Raw genomic sequence first — 18,705 nt, 5'->3', positions numbered from 1 at the left:
AAAGAACAAAACATTGTGATTTACAAATGGAAGTTGAGCGATTATTGAGGAAGAAATTAATGGTTGTACCAATAGTAATAGGAACCCTTGGAGTAATATCTAAAGAGCTGCCTAGATATATGGAAATTTTGATCTTATTAGACCTCAATATCCCGACTACAGAAAAACACCCTACTTAGAATTGCCTAAATCAGATGCTACTTTAACAGTTCTTAGGTTCTTGGTTAGGTCTTGAATTGTTAAGTTTTAATCGGTCCCACTATGAATAGAATTATTATTATTGTTATTATTATTTATTTATTTTGATCTTTAGTTGATAGTTTCATTTTTAATGAATAAAAGTTTATAATAATAACAATAATAATAACAACAATAATAATACCATTCTTGAAGAAGGCAGTATTTTAGTGCACCATTTCCCTAGCAGAAAATTATATGGGTGTAGACCCTTGTGTTACCTTAATTGGGGAGCATATTTATCATTCTTTAGCATGCTTCTTGGTGACAATCCTAAACCTTTTGTGATTTTATAGCAGAATTTTTATGCTACTATCAGATCTGGGTTACAAACATGGAGGCCAGCAGGACAACTCCCTTGCCTTAAAAATGGGAACTAAAGTGGAAATCCAATCCTCAACTATGGTTTCCCCATACCTTCAATTCTTTCCCTATAGGAAGGTTTCTCAACTTCAGCAATTTTAGGATGGACTTCTATTTCCAGAATTCCCCAGCCAGCATTCTCTGAATAGAAATCAACACATCTTAAAACTAGATGCTGATAAACACTGATCTATACAAATTTATTCAATTTATATGCCACCCATCTCTCCTGACTATAATATTAAGCTGAATGTTGTAGGAGCCATAAACTATTGGGCTAATAGATCTGGGCTTCAAAAAATCCAGATCACTTGACACAACAAATATATTGATAAAACTCTCTCTATTCTTTGCTGTCATTTATAGTCATTCTGATTTCCAAAGTCCCAAGCCTACACATATTACCCTGCTGTTTAGGCGCAGTCAATTGTTATTTGTTCTATTGACAATAATAGAACCTCTTTTTCACATGATATATGAAATCAGTCTCTGATAACATCCTCAACAAGGGGCTTTCTCAATCCTGAAAGTACTGTTCAATCCCAAGGCTGGAAACTTGTGAAGCAAGATCTCTTATGTTTTCACTAAAATGAAACAGCAAACAATGAATTGTGGATTGTTACTGCTGTTTTTGTCTAGGCTGTTACGCTTTACATTAATGATTTTAAATTGTGTATATTTGATGTTGTAAGCTGTTCAGAGTTCTTGGAGTGGGCAACTATAATAACTATAATTAAACAACAATAATGGATGTGAAGGAAAAATTAACATTGGAAGCCCTAAGGTATTTGACAAAGCAGACCACAACCTACTTCTTGGTAAGCTAGAAAAATATGGGATAGAGAGCATCACCACTAGATGGATTCGTAATTGGCTGATAAATTACATTCAATGTGTAATCCTTAATGGAACTACATCTATATGGAGGGAAGTAAGCAGTGGGGTACCCAAAAGTTTTATTTTAGACCTAGACCTCTTCAACATCTTCATAAAAGATTTAGATGAGGGAATAGGAATTTGCAGATCACATCAAACTGGCAGGAGTAGCCAACACCCCAGAAGATAGACTCAAGATGCAGAAGGATCTCGACAGTTAAACACTGGGTCCTATAATTCAATAGTGAGAAAAGTACGGTTTTATACTTAGCCAAGAAAAAACAAAGGTATGGGTATAGAATAGGTAGAATCTGGCTCAATAGCAGTAACTACAAGAGGGATCTTGGATTCCTAGTGAACAATCATTTAAATCACATGTGTCAAACTCTATCGTGTCACATCACATGTCATTTTGGGGGGCATGGACTGCATGTGACGTATCCGGCCCACCAGCTGCCAGTTTGACACCCCTGATTTAAATTGAACCAATAGCTGCAGCCACCAAAAAATCCAATGCATTCCTAGGTTGCATTAACAGAGGAATAGAATCAAGTTTATGTGAAGTGTTAGTATCCCTTTAGAAGGCCTACATAAAATGACACTTGGATTCAGTTTTGGTCAAAATATAAAAATGTTAAGAAAGTGCAGAGAGAGTAACAAAGATGATTAGTGGACCAGAGCAGTGGTTGCCAACCAGTAGGGTGGGGACCACTGATGGTCCACGAGAAAATTTTGGTGGTACGCAGAGAAATGTCACCCCCAAAGCACGCCCCAAAGCAATTAATCCAGGCTGTGTGGGAACACAAGGCTTGTGTCACTTGCATTGTAACAACATAAGATAGTGAGGGGGGGGAAGGAAAGGGCGGGGCAGGGAACTTGCCCCATGTGCCCCACACACCTGGCTTGGCCACTGGGCTGTTGCTTTCAGCTTCTTTCTTCTGATTTTGGCTGCACACAAGGAAAGCAGCAGAAGCAGCAGAAATCTTTCCTTCTCTCCCCTAAACTCTGCCAGAAATGAATCTTTGGGACCCTGCAAGGCATCCTGCTCCAAGAGGCTATGCTGGCAAACACTCATTTCTGGTGGAATTTGGGGGAGAGAAAGACTTCTGCTGCTTCTGCTGCTTTCCTTGCATGAAGTCAAAAGTCTCTCCCCGCCCTCCCGCCCTCAGAACAGAGCTGGAGATCCTGTGATCCTGGTATCCTGTGATCCCAGAATGATCGATTGGTAGGAAAATGGGGTGGGGAATTTTCCTGCAGACTTTTTGGGGGATTTTCCCAGGGTTTCTGGTCTGTGGGATTTAAAATTATGAATTTGATGGTCCCTGAGGTCCAAAAGGTTGGCAACCCCTGGACTAGAGGCTAAAACATGAAGAATGGTTGCAGGAATTGGGTATGTCTAGTCTAATGAAAAGATAGACTAGGGATGATATGATAGCGGTGTTCCAATATTTAAGGGGCTGCCGCAAGGAAGAGGAGACCAACCTATTTTCCAAAGGACCAGAAGGCAAAGCAAGAAGCAATAGTTGGAAACTAATCAAAAAGAGAAGCAACCTAAAATTAAGGAGAAATTTCCTGACAGTGACAACAATCAAGTTCTGGGTTCAGAAGTTGCGGGTGCTTCATCACTTGAAGTTTTTAAAAAGAGACTAGAGAGCAATTTGTCTGAAATAGGGTCTCCTGCCTAAGAGGGGAATGGGTAGAAGAACTCCAGGGTCCCTTTAGACCAGGGGTCTCCAACCTTGGCAACTTTAAGCCTGGAGGACTTCAATTCCCAGAATTCTTTGCTGGCTGGGGAATTTTGGGAGTTGAAGTCCTCCAGGCTTAAAGTAGCCAAGGTTGGAGACCCCTGCTTTAGACTGTGTTTAATAGCAACAAAGATGTTTTATTCCGCCGTTCCCCTCAAGGAGAGGAAATAGCCCAGCGAACATTTCCACTGAGTTCGACCTGCCACCCGCCTCCTGTCCCGGCTGAGGAGTCTTTAAAGTTAATACTTAGGTCACGAAACACAAACAGCTCATTGGCCAACGTTGGCTCCACCCTCCTTATCTAGCAAATTTTGACAAACGTAGCAATTATGTCCCTCTCTGCCTGCCTTAGGCCGCCGGTCGCGCGTGCCCGTTGTCTCGGAGAGAGGGAGAGAAAAAATCGTTCGCGTCTCCGGGTTGGGTGACTTCCGTGACTGCATGGCGTTTATGTGCCAGCGGGACAGCTGGGTTCAGCAGGTGCGGAAGGAGGCAGGCGTGCGATGGCTCTCAGAGGCCGTGCTCGCCGCCGCTGTTCGGGGCGGATGAATAGTTTGCAGCTTTGCTCTTCCTCCGTTTGTGCTGGAAAAGGATTCTTGCCATAGTCTTTCCAATCTCCAAAACTGGAGATAAGCGGCTTTATCCAAAATTGGAAAGGCTATGCCTAATCACGCCCCCTTTGCTAGCACAAATTGAGATGAACAGTTGTAGGGTTCCTCCCATTCGATTTTTCTGTAGCCTGTAGATGCGGGATTTTAGAAATCTGCAGGGCTTATTGAGCCCAGGGCAGTCCGTGGTTCTTTTTTTTCATATTTTTGTTTCATGAATATAGAACAATGTTCCATATACAGCAGATGATTCTTAGGTGGGTCTGCTTTCTTCCTCGAGCAATTGTTGCCATTCCATGTTCTCCTTATTATAGCTTACTCTAGCAACTAACACTAGTAGGACAAGGCAAAAAGAATATATTTAATTACTTGCATAATACAATATGCTGATATAAAAATCAGTTGCTTATACATTGTACCTTAGTAGGAAAGGAAAGCCCAGGAAAGCAAAAGCGAAGAGTGACGCTTAACTGCCCTTTGCCCAAGAATAACTAGCCTATGAGCAGAGGTATGACTCAATGTAATTATAGGAAAGTGCCTCAAGAGGCCACATTTATAGTATTTGGTCTCATTTTAAGAGGTTTCTAATCTGCGAAACATTTTAGAAGGCAACCCGAAGTGAAATTGGACATATTTAAAAAGTATGATATGTAAGAAAATGGATTTATTATGGGTTATGAAGCTGGTATACATGGTACAGAATTAAAACGTAGTGCAGAAATATTAAAATAGAAGTTTGGGATAAAAATTGCATCATTTGCTGAATGTAATATTTGTAACAAAATGTATGCCGTTCTCCCCAGAAATTTACAAGAAAGAAGGCTATTGATAAAAACATACATTTTTTTTCTCATTGTTCATCACTCTTGGCTTGCACATGATACACCTCTTTAATATCAACGTTCTATGTGTTAGTTGCCTCCACCAAAACTAAGGATCTCTTCCTTTTCCTGTTAAGTTTACCACCCAGGTGGTCTCCTGCTGCCCGGCAAAATTATCTACAGAAATTAATAAAAAGAACATTTTGCAAGGTTACCATGTCATCTTGGAAGACACTATTCTTTTCCCAGAGGGTGGAGGGCAGGTAATAATTTCAAAATATTTTAGAGTTGTAAATTATTGTATATTTCTTAATGTGTTGCTTGATATTAAATCCAATTTTATGTTTTTAAAACCAAAACTTTAATTGGTCAATATATTTGTTAGGAATACATGATTTTTTTTTACTTTTTAAATATGTTTATTGTATTTAGAAATTTAATGTGATATTTCAAGAATAAGTTCCATATAAAACAATTTTAACATAAAAAGATAGACTTGGATTGCATAAGATGTATTACATAAGGTAGTTTGAAAATTCTGGAATGACTAATTCTTCCTAAAAACTTTTGGTGTGAGATTCATAATAATTGAAACTTTTACTTGGAACTAATTAATAATATAAAAATGATTGAGCAATGCCTTTATTTGTGCAGTCATTCATTGTTGCTCTTGCATTAATAACATTTATTTTGGGATATTTATGAAAAAGATAGCATTTATTACGATTGTTACTTTTTTCCCAGAACCTTCCCACAAATTTGTGAATTAAGTTTATCTCTTTTATACATTTTGTTGAGGGTGTGTTTTTTTCTCAGAAGCTGAGAAAAATTGTAACTTTAAATTTTTTCATTCCAGCCTGATGACCGGGGATTTATTAATGATATCCCTGTTCTCAGAGTCACCCGACAAGGTCCAGATGCTTTACACTTTATCCAGACACCACTTGAGCCAGGAACTAAGGTACAACTGGTGCTAGACTGGGACCGACGGTTTGACCATATGCAGCAGCATTCAGGTGAAGAATTGATGCATGTGATGTCCATCAGTTTTGGTGATTCAATACAGAATATTTATAGAAACCCAATAGAAAGTGTTTAAATAGCTGATAAATAATTATCTGTTTCAGGACAACATCTCATCACAGCACTTGCAGATCTGATGTTTGGATACAAGACAACATCATGGTAAGCAGGATGCAACTTTGCTCCTGTCTTTCTTGCTTGTGGATTCTAAAACTACAGCAGAGGTAAATTGCAAAATCTGTAGAAATGTAACTCAGGTAATGCTGACAGACTTAAAACCTGAAGGATTGTTATTAACAAAATCATTTGTAAAAAGAACAGATAACCATATGGTTTATTAGAAAATAAATATCAACAATTGGCAATATTTTATTTTAGGACAAATAAAAAATGCACAAATGTATGTATGTGCTTTTGAGTTATTGGAATTCTTGTTCAGGGTAAATGATCCAGAAATCAGGGAAAGGAGAAGTATTTATGGTTGCAGGCATGAGGATTGCATCTTAGAGTAAATCTTAAGATAAAGATTATAGAGTTGAATATATTAATATATAACTCAGGCATTGTTTTACCATAAGCATTCTGGGACATAAAGTTATGGTGGGGTTTGTAGTTTACCAAAAATCACCTGCCTCTTTTACCTTTCTTTGATGAAATGACTGACAGAGCACATTCTGAAGCTATAGAATGTAAGGTTCTATTACCTGAAAGTAAGTTTTGAAGTTTTGAAGATTTTATTCAATCCAAATAGGTAATTTGGATTCAGAAGACTTTTCCCTCAATATGTAAATTGATGCATTCAGTCTGCCATGTCTGTCTTCAGACCGATTATAAATTGGAGATCTCATAGACATAGCTTTTGGCTTGCTTTTTTAGATTTTTTCCCTGGTTTTTGTACATGTAACCTGCCGAGGAATTTTGTAAAAATTACATACTTGCATATGATGTTACTTTAGCTACTTCTAGTTAATGAACTATATTTTCTTTTTTTTAAATTACACACAGAACAAAAAACAAATGTCCCTCTCCACCTCCCCTCAGCTACAAAAATATACTTTCAATGTTTCTTGAAGCCATAGGGAAGAACATAATATCATTTTCTGCCTTAAAAACGCAAGTAGTTTTTAAAGAAAATGTCTTATGGAACAGCATCCTGCAGCCCACAAATACTGGTATTTGTACAATTCCTTTTGCCAATGAGCCTTAAAAAACTAGCTGTTTTCCTGGGCCTTGGGTCAATGTATCTTTGGACCTTTTAAAATCATTCGTGAATGTTTTTGGTTTTGTTCCTTTCAGGCTACTGTTCATTTAATTTATATTATTTTTATCTTTTTTATTGAGAAGCTTCAGAGAGTTGTTCTGGAGTTGGAAAACCTAGAAATTCCATGAATGAATGAATGAACAAATGAATGAACAAATGAAGGTTGATATAGAATGTTAAACTAGTGAATGAGATTAAAGACTGATTTCGGTATTTGCACAAGGATTAATAAACTAAGTCTCAGATAAACATGCATAATAATGCTGCCTCCATTTCATTCCACCCTAATTCTTAATCAAAAGAAGATCATGGATAGCCAAGAAGAGACTTTGTGGATATATGTTTTCTCCCTAACAAATGAGGAGAATATATCATAATTGCCTTTTCTGCCCATTGCAGGGAGCTGGGTCGTCAGCGAAGCACTATTGAAATAGACACCTTGTCAATGACAGTAGATCAGGTGACAGCCCTTGAGCAGAGTGTGAATGAAAAAATTCGAGCTCGGGTCCCTGTGATGGTACGAGAGTTTGCTGTGGGTGATCCTGAAGTTGAGATGGTAAGTTTGGGCTGAAGTCGTGGAAAAGGAAACTACTTTGTATTCTTCTCTAACCAGATACTGTGCTACAGGTAAGGAGCCGTGGCTTGCCAGATGACCATACTGGGCCAGTTCGGATAATAAGCATTGAAGGTATTGATGCCAATATGTGTTGTGGAACACATGTCTCCAATCTAAGTGACCTGCAGGTGAGCCCCCACGTGCAAAGCTTTATAAATTGAATTTCTTCAGATGTGCATGTCAGGCTGTCCTGCAGAACAAAATAGCCTCTTTGTGCTTGTAAAATCCTTTACTCTGACTCAATGTTTGTTTGTTCGAAAGGTCATTAAGCTCTTGGGTACAGAAAAGGGAAAAAAGAACAAAACCAACTTAATTTTTCTTGCTGGCAATCGGGTGCTGAAAAGTCTGGATCGGAGCCATTCCATTGAAAAGGCCATGACATCACTGCTTAAGCAAGTATTCCATTTTCTGTATATCACAAATGGGCACCTTTATACATAGTCACAAAGAAACTATTTCAGACTTACTGGCCTGAGAAGTTCACTTAAGCAGTAGAAGGAAAAACAGTTGAACTTTGTGATTTTTTTTAAATCCAGAAATCAAGGACGCACAGGTGAATTATTTACTTAAGAGGAACAGCTACTTTATTTAAAGATATTTAAAGTTTCATGATAAGTAATGTAAGCCTCTAAACAATTGTTCCTGGAAAAAAATGGTTGCCAAATTATGCAGCAACTCCTATTACAATCAGTTTTGCATCCCATATTAACACAAGTTGCTCTTTTCACATTTCTCTTCAAAGTTTTCTCTCAATAAGACACTATACACACAGTTGAGATTCAGCCGGTTTGGGCCAGTTCGGGTGAACCGGATGTTAATTTTACATCCAATTTGGCGAACTGGTAGTTCGAAAGACCAGCTGCCCCCCCGCCCTTCCCAGGAGTCCCCCCATGCCCTGTTTTGGCTCTCAGGAGGTCCTAGGCCAAACCCCCCGCGCCCCATTTTGGGCCTAGAAGGCCTCCTGCAGCCTCCTGAGAGCAAAAATGGGGTGCAGGAGTGCAGCACCCCCATGCCCCATTTTTGCTCCCAGGAGGCTGCAGGGAGGCTTATTAGGCCCAAAACAGTGTAGAGGGGCATGAAGAAAGAAAGAAAGAAAGAAAGAAAGAAAGAAAGAAAGAGAGAGAGAGAGAGAGAGGGAGGGAGGGAGGGAGGGAGGGAGGGAGGGATGAGAGAAAGGAAAAAGAAAGAAAAAGAAAGAAGGAAAGAAAGAGGGAGGGTGGGAAGGGAGAAAGAAAGGGAATGAAAGGAGAAAAAGAGAAAGAAAAAGAAAGAAAAGAGGGAGGGTGGGAAGGGAGCAAAAGAAGGAAAGGAGAAAGAAAGGGAATGAAAGGAGAAAAAGAGAAAGAAGAAGAAAGAAAGAAAAGAGGGAGGGTGGGAAGGGAGCAAAAGAAGGAAAGGAGAAAGAAAGGGAGGGGGGAGAAAGAGGAAGGGAGAGAAGGGAGAAAGGAGGGAAGGGAGAAAGAAAAAGAAAGAGAGAGGGAAGGGAGAAAGAGGGAAAGGAAAGTGAATGAGATATGGATGGATGATGGATGGATGGATAGAGGGAGGGGAGAGAGAAAGGGAAGGAAGGAAGGAAGGACCACAAACCCTGGTACTAGACACAGCTTCAGAGGATGCTTTGAAACCACACAGCAATCCAGGGCTGGAAGGGACATCGGAGGTCATCTGGTCCAACCCTCTGCTCCAAGAGCATTGTTAAAGTGAGTTTCTCTCTTTTGACCCACCTGCGCCCACCACATGACCAAGCCGCGCCCACCAAGCCATGACCATAGAACCAGTTGTTAAAAAATATGAATCCCACCCCTGACTATACAGTCTTTCCTGAATCCTGTGGTTGCCCTTGTATTTTAGGAATGGTCCCGAAGAACATGTAGAAGCTGTGAAAAGACTGCAGAGCTCTCTGAAGCTGCTTCAGAAGGTAGGTTTATGTCATGGAAAGTTCATTTTCTGTCATGGAAAGTTTCAAGCCTGGCTTTACAGTAACCACAGCAAGATACACCATCAACTTTATGTTAGAATAAGATATTGGAAAGCAATTTTAGAGAGGAGCATGTTTAGGAATGGAATATGGAAATCAGGTTTGAGGAAGATGGGTTGGTTTGGAATGATAGTGACTATGACTGCAGTTTTCAGGGTTCACCTGGAAGGATGTCATCTAGCCTCCAGAAGGATCAGATTGAGAACCAGTTGCAGGCAGATTAGTCCTACTTGCCTTTCAGGACTATCCAAGGTCTGGTCTCCCAGCACAAAACTACCTGTGATTACAATCCAGATGGGTAGAGGACAGTTTGATCATGGAGAAACTCAGTAACGTTTATTGCATCCTTGTCCTTTTTTTTTTACCTTGCTACGAATTTCCCTGCCCAGTCATTTCCTTAGTCAGTTAATCTTTGCTGAATGTAGCAATTGATTGGATGTAACACATCCACAATGTACTTCTTTTTTCAGAATAATGTGAATTTGCTAAGAGATTTAGCTGTTCTTACAGCGCAGAACTTCAAAAACACCACGGTTGAACAGCCAGTATTTGTCTTACACAGGTGAGGGAAAAGACTCCATATGTTTAAGCTTGGCTAATTTGGCAGATCACCATGAGAAAATCTATTTATATGTTTGCTAGAGTCAACACTGGTCTGACAATATCAGTATGGTGGAACCAACAAATGTCTTAGATAAGAGGAAATTCAAGATAATTGAAGTCGCCCTCATCTCCCATACACCCACAAACATAAAATGATATATAATTTTATCCACAAGAACGTTTTAGTGTCATGAGAACTCTGTTAATAATAAATCCTTTGAAGCTCCATCAAGCAAAAGTGTATTTATATTTTAAATTTCCAAAAAGCTGAAGTTAATACAAATTAAATTATCAAACCAATACGGGCATTGATGGTTTTGCTCTTTGTGTGTCTGATAGACCTGCTACAGAGAATGGTAAGAGAGTGCAAGTTTGGACTTATTTCTTACAAAGTTTTAAAAATAGGAAAGAATTTTTCTATTCTTCTTAGGGGATCATGGAATATCTTTCTCCTCTCTACAGGAAAGATGGTGACTCTGAGTTCATGAATATACTTGCAAATGAAATTGGCTCTGGGGTGAGTCTTTTCTCTAATTTTTAAAATAGGAAATCTTCAACAAATATTTATTTATGGAAGATTTCCTGTTTTAAATTTAAAGGGAGTTCCTATTTCTGATACAGATAGATATTAAGAACCATTTTTCAAAGACCATTCGAAATATAACAGCAGTGAACAAGGAGATTAATGACTGTTCCTGATAATGTGTGGCTGTTGCGATCTTCCCATTGTCAGGTAATCACAATTCAGGAATTTCACAACCAGCTCACAATGATGAGAGTTGTAGTGTGCTGGGTCATGTTCTCACCATCTGCGACCTTCACAGCTGGCTTCCAACAAAAAATCAATGGGAATGATGGCAGGTGGTTATAAATTAAAACCATGTAACTGTGGGACAGTGTAACAGCATGGGGATCCGTCTAACAATCACAACTGGAACTGCTGCAACTGCTATTATAAGTCTATACATGGTCATATTTCATGACCATGTCTCTTAGTGATGGAGCTGACAATCCTAGTTATGGTAGTTCTTGACTTAACAGCCATTATTTAATAATGGTTGAAAGAAAAAATGACCTCAGGAAAAGTGATTTACAACCTGTTCTTGCACTTATGACTGTCACATCACACACACACACACACACACACACACACACACGAGATAACAATTTGGGTGCTTGGCAACTAATATGCATTTATGACCAGCTGCAGTCCTTTTTTATTATGTTTTTGATGTTAGGTGTCCATTTTAGGTCTTGAGATATGATAGAACCTAGAAACTTGAAGGTCCCTACTGTTGCTACTGTGTTGTCTAGTATTATAAGAGGTGGTAGTATAGGAGGGTTTCTCCTAAAACCTACCACCATTTCTACGATTTTGAGTATATTTAGTTCAAGATTGTTCCAATCGCACCACACGGCTAGTTGTTCAACCACCCGTCTGTATGCAGATTCGTTGTTGTTTCGAATGAGACCAATCACTGTTGTATTATCTGCAAACTTCAGTACTTTAGCAGAGGGATCTTTTGAGATGCAGTCATTGGCATATAGGGAGAAGTGGAAAAAGCACCCAGACTTGGGGGCCCCCCTGTGCTAATTGTACAGATATCATGTGGTTCCGCCTAGCTTCACCTGCTGCTTCCTGTCTGTTAGGAAGTTTATGATCCACTTATAAGTGTGGTCAGGGATTTAGTTTAGTTAGGAGAATACCTGGAATGATAGGGCCTGCTAATGAATTTGACTTACCATCAGAAGCAAAATCCTGATTTAAATATTTTTTATGCAGTGGCACCCTTGAGCAATGATTGAATAGTACTTGTAAAAAAATTGTTTAGTAGCATTAGATCTGACACACTATCCTTTCAACAGGAAACTCTTCTTTTCTTATCTGTGGGAGATGAAAAAGCAGCTGGGCTTTTTTTGCTGGCAGGACCTTCAGAAGCAGTGGAGAAACTGGGCCCCAGGTGAGTTATTCAAAACAGTTGAAGTACAATCAACCTATTAATTTGGTGTCCATGAGAGTGGAGCTCTGGTCTGTTGTTTTGTCAGTTGCTCAAGTGATGAGTAAGGGGAATCCAGTCTAAGTGAACTTATTGATTGGCCTCTTGTTCTTCCCACAAGAGTTGCTGAACTACTGGAAGGAAAAGGAGCAGGGAAACAGGGGCGCTATCAGGGCAAAGCTACAAGGATGAGCCGACGATCAGAAGTGGAGGCCCTTCTTCAGGAATTCGCCAGGAAATAGAACTCAGAACAATGACTGGGTATCCGGACAATAGTGCAATTAGGGAAGAAGCAAAGTTTCAGCCATAATTGTTCCTCAAGGACTATTAGATAATACAATAATTTGTGTTTCTGTTTTTTGAGTGTGCCAGTATCACCAGAAGAAAATTATCAGTGGTCTAATGCTGCGAAGAGGAATATTACTAGATATGAAAGAGATAAAATATGTAAGAGAGGTGTGGTATGTAAAACAAGCATGTCTGGAACCTTTATTATATGTCTGTAGAAAGAAACTTCACCATAAACCAAGCAGTTTTGGGGTATAGAGAAGAACTGCATTTTTCAGGGATGTGTTATGATAAATTTTCCATAAAATTTGTGATGCTTCAATATCACAAATTAAACATTACAGGTGTTTGCTGATATATTTGTTTCTAATAGTGTATGTTGTCTTCCCCAAATTGTCTTCTGCTGAACCATTTGTAAAGGAGTTTAACAGGCATAATTCTTTGCTCAGTCTTGGCTAATTTGGCCTCCTCTGAATATATGAGGACTGCTGTGCTTAGAATTCTCAGCAATTGTCCAGTTAGCTGGACATTTTAGAAGTTGTATTCCTAACACATCTGGAGAGCACCAAATTGGTAAGATCATTTTAAGTCAGTTATATCTTAGGATCATCATCTAGCACCTAACAATCTGGGTCCTCATTTTATCGACTTTGGAAGGATGGAAGGCTGAATCAGTTTTGAGCCCATTGGGATCGAACTCCTGGCAGTAAGCAGAATTAGTCTGCAATACTGCATTCTAACCACTGCACCAGCAGGCAGCATGATATTAATGAGAGGGAGGTGAATAAGTTTTCTTCTTACATAACAACCTGTAACTGTTCATTTGCTTATGTACAAGCTATTTAGTACAAAACTTTGTTCAAGAAGTACCATGATATGATTCTGAATCATTTTCTGAAAATCAGGCATAGAAATGTGAGTCTAAGAAAGTGCCTGGATTGTTTAGGTGTTAAAAAAATGATATATAAATTTAACCCTGCATCAGTCTGATGATTTATGGTTCTGCTTTGGTTCTACCAAACATATGATTACAAGTGGAAGAAAAAGCCTCCATTATGTCATCAGAATGTACAGTAACTTGATTAGAACATAGAATAACAGGGTTGGAAGGGACCTTGGAGGTCTTCTAGTCCAACCCCCTGCTCAAGCAGGAGACCCTATACCATTTCAGACAAAGGGCTGTCCGTTCTTTTTAAAAACCTCCAGTGATGGAGCACCCACAGCTTCCACAAGAAAGCTTTTCTAGTGTTTATTGCTCTCACTGTTAGGAAATTTCTCAGTTCTAGGTTGCTTCTCTCGTTGATTATCCATTGTTCTTGTCTAAGATTAAATATGGTCCAAAGTGATAAGAAAATGGTAAAGAGCAAGATTTGTGCCTGGCGTTGGTTGGAGATAAATGCACAAACATTCACATGAAAAGAGGGGGGAAAATCTATGATAAACAAGGAACCAGGCGGGCAGGGGAAGCAGACAATGCAAATACAGCAAATTATTCTTCCAGGCTACTATTAAAAGTCTGATTGTAACTGTTTCTGGTTTGTTTGCAAACTAGTAGATAAGTTAGTCATCTTCTGTTCTGTTTGGAATTCCTCAAAAGCTTTTCTAAGAGACATCCCAAATACCACTCCACTTTCTTTTCTGGATTAAATATATTTATGCTTTTCTTCCCTGTTCATCCAGTCAGGATATCAAATTATTTCTGTCTGAAGGCAGCTATATTCATTCAGTGCATGGAAGGGATTAAGTCTCTGTTGGATCATTCACAAAACAGACAACAACATATTTTAGTTTATAAACCTTTAATCTTCAGAGCTGAAGATACATGTCCAAAGTAGCTCTACAGCAGGATATATTTGCTCCTTATAAATCTTTCTTGTCTGTCTGCTGAAGGAGGCAGAAAATGCTATAGGGGATCAGGGCCACGGCACAGATATGGGCACAAGTGCACTTACAGAATGAGAGAATGTAAAAGAGGATCTCCTGATCAGTGGGTATTTCAAAGGAATCAAACAGGTGCAGGATTAACAGTGAAAAAATGATGCAACTGAAGTGGAAGATCAGCCCTTGGCTTGGCTTCCCTCTGGACATTTCTGCATACATTGGGGAGTTGAGTCCAAATCCCAGACCAAACAAAATGCCCAGATTGCGTAACAGACTGGCAAAAGGGGTTGTGTCAATATGGACCCATTCAGGCCGTTCACACCACTTGTGGGCCTTCTCAATTGTCCATAAGAGATCTACACCCAGCATCTTCAGCAACAGGTAGAAGCTTAGGGCAAAACCAAAGAGGAAGCCAATAGTTCCAACGTATCGCGTGAAGGTGGCAGTGTAGATGGAATGGACTTGTTCAAAAATCATAGCCACTAGTAATCCTGTGGAATAAGTCAATTATTGAGTTGGCGTTCTCTGATATTTACATGTAGAGTTTTATTCTTTTATTTATTCAAGACTAGGAATAGCTTACCTGAAATAACACCAGCAATCACTTGATGTGGGAAGTGTGCAGCAATGAACACTCGGGACAAGCAGACACAGACTTGTATAGCCCAGAATCCTGCCCAAAAAAGACCATGGAGCCACCTGGAATGGGGAAGATCAGGGCAAAAGCAGGAGTTCTTAATTGCACCAAAGAGAGACATCTTAGGCTAAAGGCCAGTCTGTCCTTTGAATATTGTGCCAGAGCAAGAAATGCAATTTCATTTAGCTAATTCTAGAATGAATTAGTTAAATGAAGATAGTCCTCACTTACCAACCGCTTCACATGGTGACTGTTCAATGTTATACTGAAAACATAACATTACCACCAGTGTCTGCATTTATGACCTTCACGGTATCTTTCAGTCATGCGATTATCATTGGAATCAGTATGCGTTGCCCTGTGCTGATCTGCTGGTGTTTTCCCCCTTCACTTTCAGCACTGAGAGATTGGACAGGAAGGGATTACAAGAAAATAAGCAGGCACATACTGCTTACACTCTTGTAATCCCTTCTCTAATCTCTGTGCTTTGAAAGGGGGTCGGAAACAATATCTGCAGGCAATTTCTGCTGTCCTGTTTTTTGAGACTTCGTATGGTGTACCAGGGTGCCACAGGGTACAGTGTTATTTTAAAAGAGTCAAGATAGTAGACACGATAATGAAATCAAAATTATGTCTGTTTGTATATGTTCTGCACATGTGTATACATACAAACCTGGCAGAACTTTATGCATTCCACTGTTGCTCTTATCCTGTTTTTTTTTTTTTTACTATCCTATGTGTTTGTGTATCTATGATAAACTGACAAGATGCCTGCTGTGCCTACACTTAAGGATTAAATAAATTTATCTAATCAGTTTGGCAGTCAAAAATACATTTTGCTATCTCCTTTTGAATGGCATCTCCTCACAAATGGATGATTCCCTGAAACAATCAGTCAATCAGATGTTTTCATAGTTATGTTTCAATGCCCATATTTGTCAAATGTTTCCAAAGGTTCCCAAAACCAACTGAACAAAAACAGAAAGACTGACACTGACCCTGAAACTCCACAAAATGAACAACTGTGGCAAGAAAGATCATAAATGGGGGGAAATTCACTTAACACATATCTCACTGAGCAATATAAATTTTGGACTCAGTTGTGGATATAAGGACTACCTGTATAATGCTTCAATGTTGAATCTCAATCTTGATTTCATGAAAATTAGCTCTGCTGATTTAGAAGTCAACTTTGAAACTGCCGTGTAAGAACACAGTTTATTTCATGTTGCATATCGATAATACTCCTTAATGTCTTAATTGTGGCAGCCATTATCGCAAACAAATGAAAAACAACCATCTGAAAATGAGACAGTGAGTTGGGACAATGTTTAGGTATGGTTTTTCTTCCGTAGTCTTATATCAATATCCTCTCCTTAGAGGGGAATGGGGAGCTATACCCTTGTTTACAGGACAGGACAGCAAAAGAGGAGCTGTCTCAGTTATGTCCACGTCTAAACATAAAGTTTCAGCTCCCATCTGCACAGCGGGCATGCAGACCTTACCTGCCTCTCAAGGTGTTTCGCTTCTGTGGCAGTAGTTGTGAAAGCAGTGCTGTCACCATGACATAGTAGACCCCAGAAGACCCCATGGCGTGACCAGAAGGACTACCTGAAGATGCATACAAAGGAATCAGTGAAAGGAAGGCTGCAGCTGCAATGGATTAAGGAAGGTACTGGGAAAGTAGGGGGTTCAACACTTGCAACCTCACCTGGGCCAGTTTCACAGGTAATGGGAAACTGGCGGATTACTGGGGGTGTTACATTGCCATAGAAATCTGTCTCATGTACCCACCAGTAGGGCCTTTCTCCAAAGAGGATCCTAAAAGGAAGGAAAAATAAAAGTAATCCTGATCCCTGTAAAGGACAAAGCCATAGCAGGCATAAGATATCAAATAGGCACTTCACAATTCTGTGAATACCAGAGAAAATTTAAATTTCTGTAAATTAAAAAAAAAAAGTTTCAAGTTTCTAAGTTCAGATTTGCCTGCAAAGCAGGAGTACTAGAATTAAAAGCCTTTCAAATAAGGATAGGGATAGATATTTCCTAGCACTGATAATTATGAAAATTATAAGCCAAAAGTATTTATTACTCTGGCTGCTATTTTCTGAATTTTAATTTTAATTTTAATTTTTGCAAGTTCTTTGAGGATTGTTCTAGTAGAAAATTAACCTTACAATTTTAAAATAAAATTTCAATAGTCTTATTGTTTTTCTTCATTCAGCAAAATCTATCTAATTTTTTCAACAAAATGAAGAATGCATGTTGTAATGTACAGGTTAGAGTACTTGTCAGTTTGACTTCTTTCATAAAGAAAATCAAATTCTAGTAGTTGTGAATTAACAAAATTGTAAGATTTAAAAATGCCAATGGCTTTTTTGGAAGATACAATATTACATTTACCTATTCAGAAAGCAAGATGCCTTATATATAGTAAAATTGATTTCCAATTAAATTAGATTGGAGCCTGAGAGCACATTCTGGACATTTAGTATACCATGGTATCTATTTAAAAAGCTGCTTAAATTCAGTATAAATTATTCCCAAATAAATGTATATAAAATTGCAATTGTAGCCTCTTTCATAATATGGAGACAAAATTTCCTTATGATACCCAAATCCCAGTTTGTGATAGAGAATAAAAAAATCCATGGAACAAATGGAGGCACAGACTATTTGAGCAGAACTGGTTAAGGGGGTGGGGGAAAGAGAAGAGAATAATGGCAGTCTTCAAGCCTGCTCCCTTTTTCTTAGGTGTCCTAAATTAAACTCTCCGAGAGGGTCTATATGAAATATAACTTGGAAATGATAAATGCTTATTTGGAGGAAAACCTAGCGTGAATGTTTTCTTTTTCACAATCACCTCCCTCTCCTTAGTCTTTTCTTGCTTCGCAGCCAACAGTCTTTAGCGTTACATACAACTTATAAATTACGAATTGTCCTGGCCCTTCAAAAAAGAGTTAAAATCTGGAATATATAAGCATAATTGTTTTTTTTTCTAATATTATTGTATACTATATTCTTTTGCATGCTTCACATGTTACAAAGACCTATGTTCTGAGTTAAGCATCAGATCAACAACTTGCAACAAGGAAGGGTTATAAAAGTCACTTTGGTCTTTGTGCTGGAAGAATGAGAGAAGTTATTCTTGACCCCATGATGGATTCTCACTCACGCTCACCACTTGAAAACAAGGTTGAACCAATCGCCGATGACAGCTACCCAGATGAGTCGGATTCCCACTTCTTCCTTCAGTTGGAACCAGACAGGAAAGAAGAAGAAAAAAGTTGTTCTGAGATCAGCTACTGTTGAGATGAAGAGAAACCAGTCCTGAAAGTCCATGAAATTCTCTTGGAGATAGCTGGTGGCCTGGATTCCTGCACTGTGCATAAGATCCATGATGCTACTTCAGCAGAGATTATCTTCTCCCACTGTGGTCCTTCCTAGTTTCCCCAGCAATTGCTGGGACTTTTTTATATCCAAGCCCTCTGATCTTTGATCTTTAACCACCACTCCTGTCCAAAAAATATTGACAGAAGCTTGCAGAATGAAGCAAGGTATATTTGTGTGCAAGAGTCAATATCTTCTGTTTCAGAGAGCATATCTGCCCTACATGCTTGAGTTTGAAATATTACTGCCTTTTCCCATTGAATTCTGAATGGAGGTTAGATTCTGCTTAACAGAACACATTTGTTAATCAGACTACAATTCTATAGCACCTGTGGAAAAAATTATAAACATCTAAATGTAATAATGTCTCAGTACATGAGACAA

General features: G+C 38.9%; 2 protein-coding genes across 2 annotated transcripts; one reads left to right on the top strand and one right to left on the bottom strand.

Annotated features, from left to right (window-relative positions):
• Nucleotides 1-3,610: 3,610 nt before the first annotated feature.
• On the top strand, nt 3,611-12,770 carry AARSD1 (alanyl-tRNA synthetase domain containing 1). Its single transcript, XM_026720944.2, has 12 exons — nt 3,611-3,698; nt 4,785-4,910; nt 5,504-5,663; nt 5,775-5,832; nt 7,331-7,487; nt 7,559-7,675; nt 7,809-7,939; nt 9,399-9,465; nt 9,996-10,087; nt 10,591-10,645; nt 11,995-12,089; nt 12,247-12,770. Exons 1-12 carry the CDS (start codon nt 3,660-3,662, stop codon nt 12,365-12,367), a joined length of 1,218 nt encoding a protein of 405 aa, XP_026576729.1. The 5' UTR covers nt 3,611-3,659; the 3' UTR covers nt 12,368-12,770.
• Nucleotides 12,771-14,195: 1,425 nt separating this feature from the next.
• On the bottom strand, nt 14,196-18,466 carry LOC113449802 (glucose-6-phosphatase catalytic subunit 1-like). Its single transcript, XM_026720947.2, has 5 exons — nt 18,113-18,466; nt 16,643-16,752; nt 16,437-16,542; nt 14,878-14,993; nt 14,196-14,785 (listed from the first exon to the last, which is right to left on the bottom strand). Exons 1-5 carry the CDS (start codon nt 18,328-18,330, stop codon nt 14,274-14,276), a joined length of 1,062 nt encoding a protein of 353 aa, XP_026576732.1. The 5' UTR covers nt 18,331-18,466; the 3' UTR covers nt 14,196-14,273.
• Between the last annotated feature and the right edge of the window lie 239 nt (nt 18,467-18,705).

This window comes from Pseudonaja textilis, chromosome Z, assembly GCF_049901715.1.
Source record: "Pseudonaja textilis isolate UNSWEBS1 chromosome Z, rPseTex1.2, whole genome shotgun sequence".
In the NCBI taxonomy this organism is placed as follows: Eukaryota; Metazoa; Chordata; class Lepidosauria; order Squamata; family Elapidae; genus Pseudonaja; species Pseudonaja textilis.
This window is presented reverse-complemented; position numbering and strand designations above follow the sequence as displayed.

Bases quoted from the DNA above. Each gene is read 5' to 3' on its own strand.
- LOC113449802 (XM_026720947.2), bottom strand. From the start codon at position 18,330: ATGGATCTTATGCACAGTGCAGGAATCCAGGCCACCAGCTATCTCCAA. The intron at 16,543-16,642 runs GTGAGGTTGCAA...ATGCATCTTCAG, and splicing joins TACCTGTGAAACTGGCCCAG to GTAGTCCTTCTGGTCACGCC. The intron at 14,786-14,877 runs GTAAGCTATTCC...CTTATTCCACAG, and splicing joins GATTGCTGGTGTTATTTCAG to GATTACTAGTGGCTATGATT.
- AARSD1 (XM_026720944.2), top strand. From the start codon at position 3,660: ATGGCGTTTATGTGCCAGCGGGACAGCTGGGTTCAGCAG. The intron at 7,676-7,808 runs GTGAGCCCCCAC...TTTGTTCGAAAG, and splicing joins CCAATCTAAGTGACCTGCAG to GTCATTAAGCTCTTGGGTAC. The intron at 10,088-10,590 runs GTGAGGGAAAAG...TCCTCTCTACAG, and splicing joins CCAGTATTTGTCTTACACAG to GAAAGATGGTGACTCTGAGT.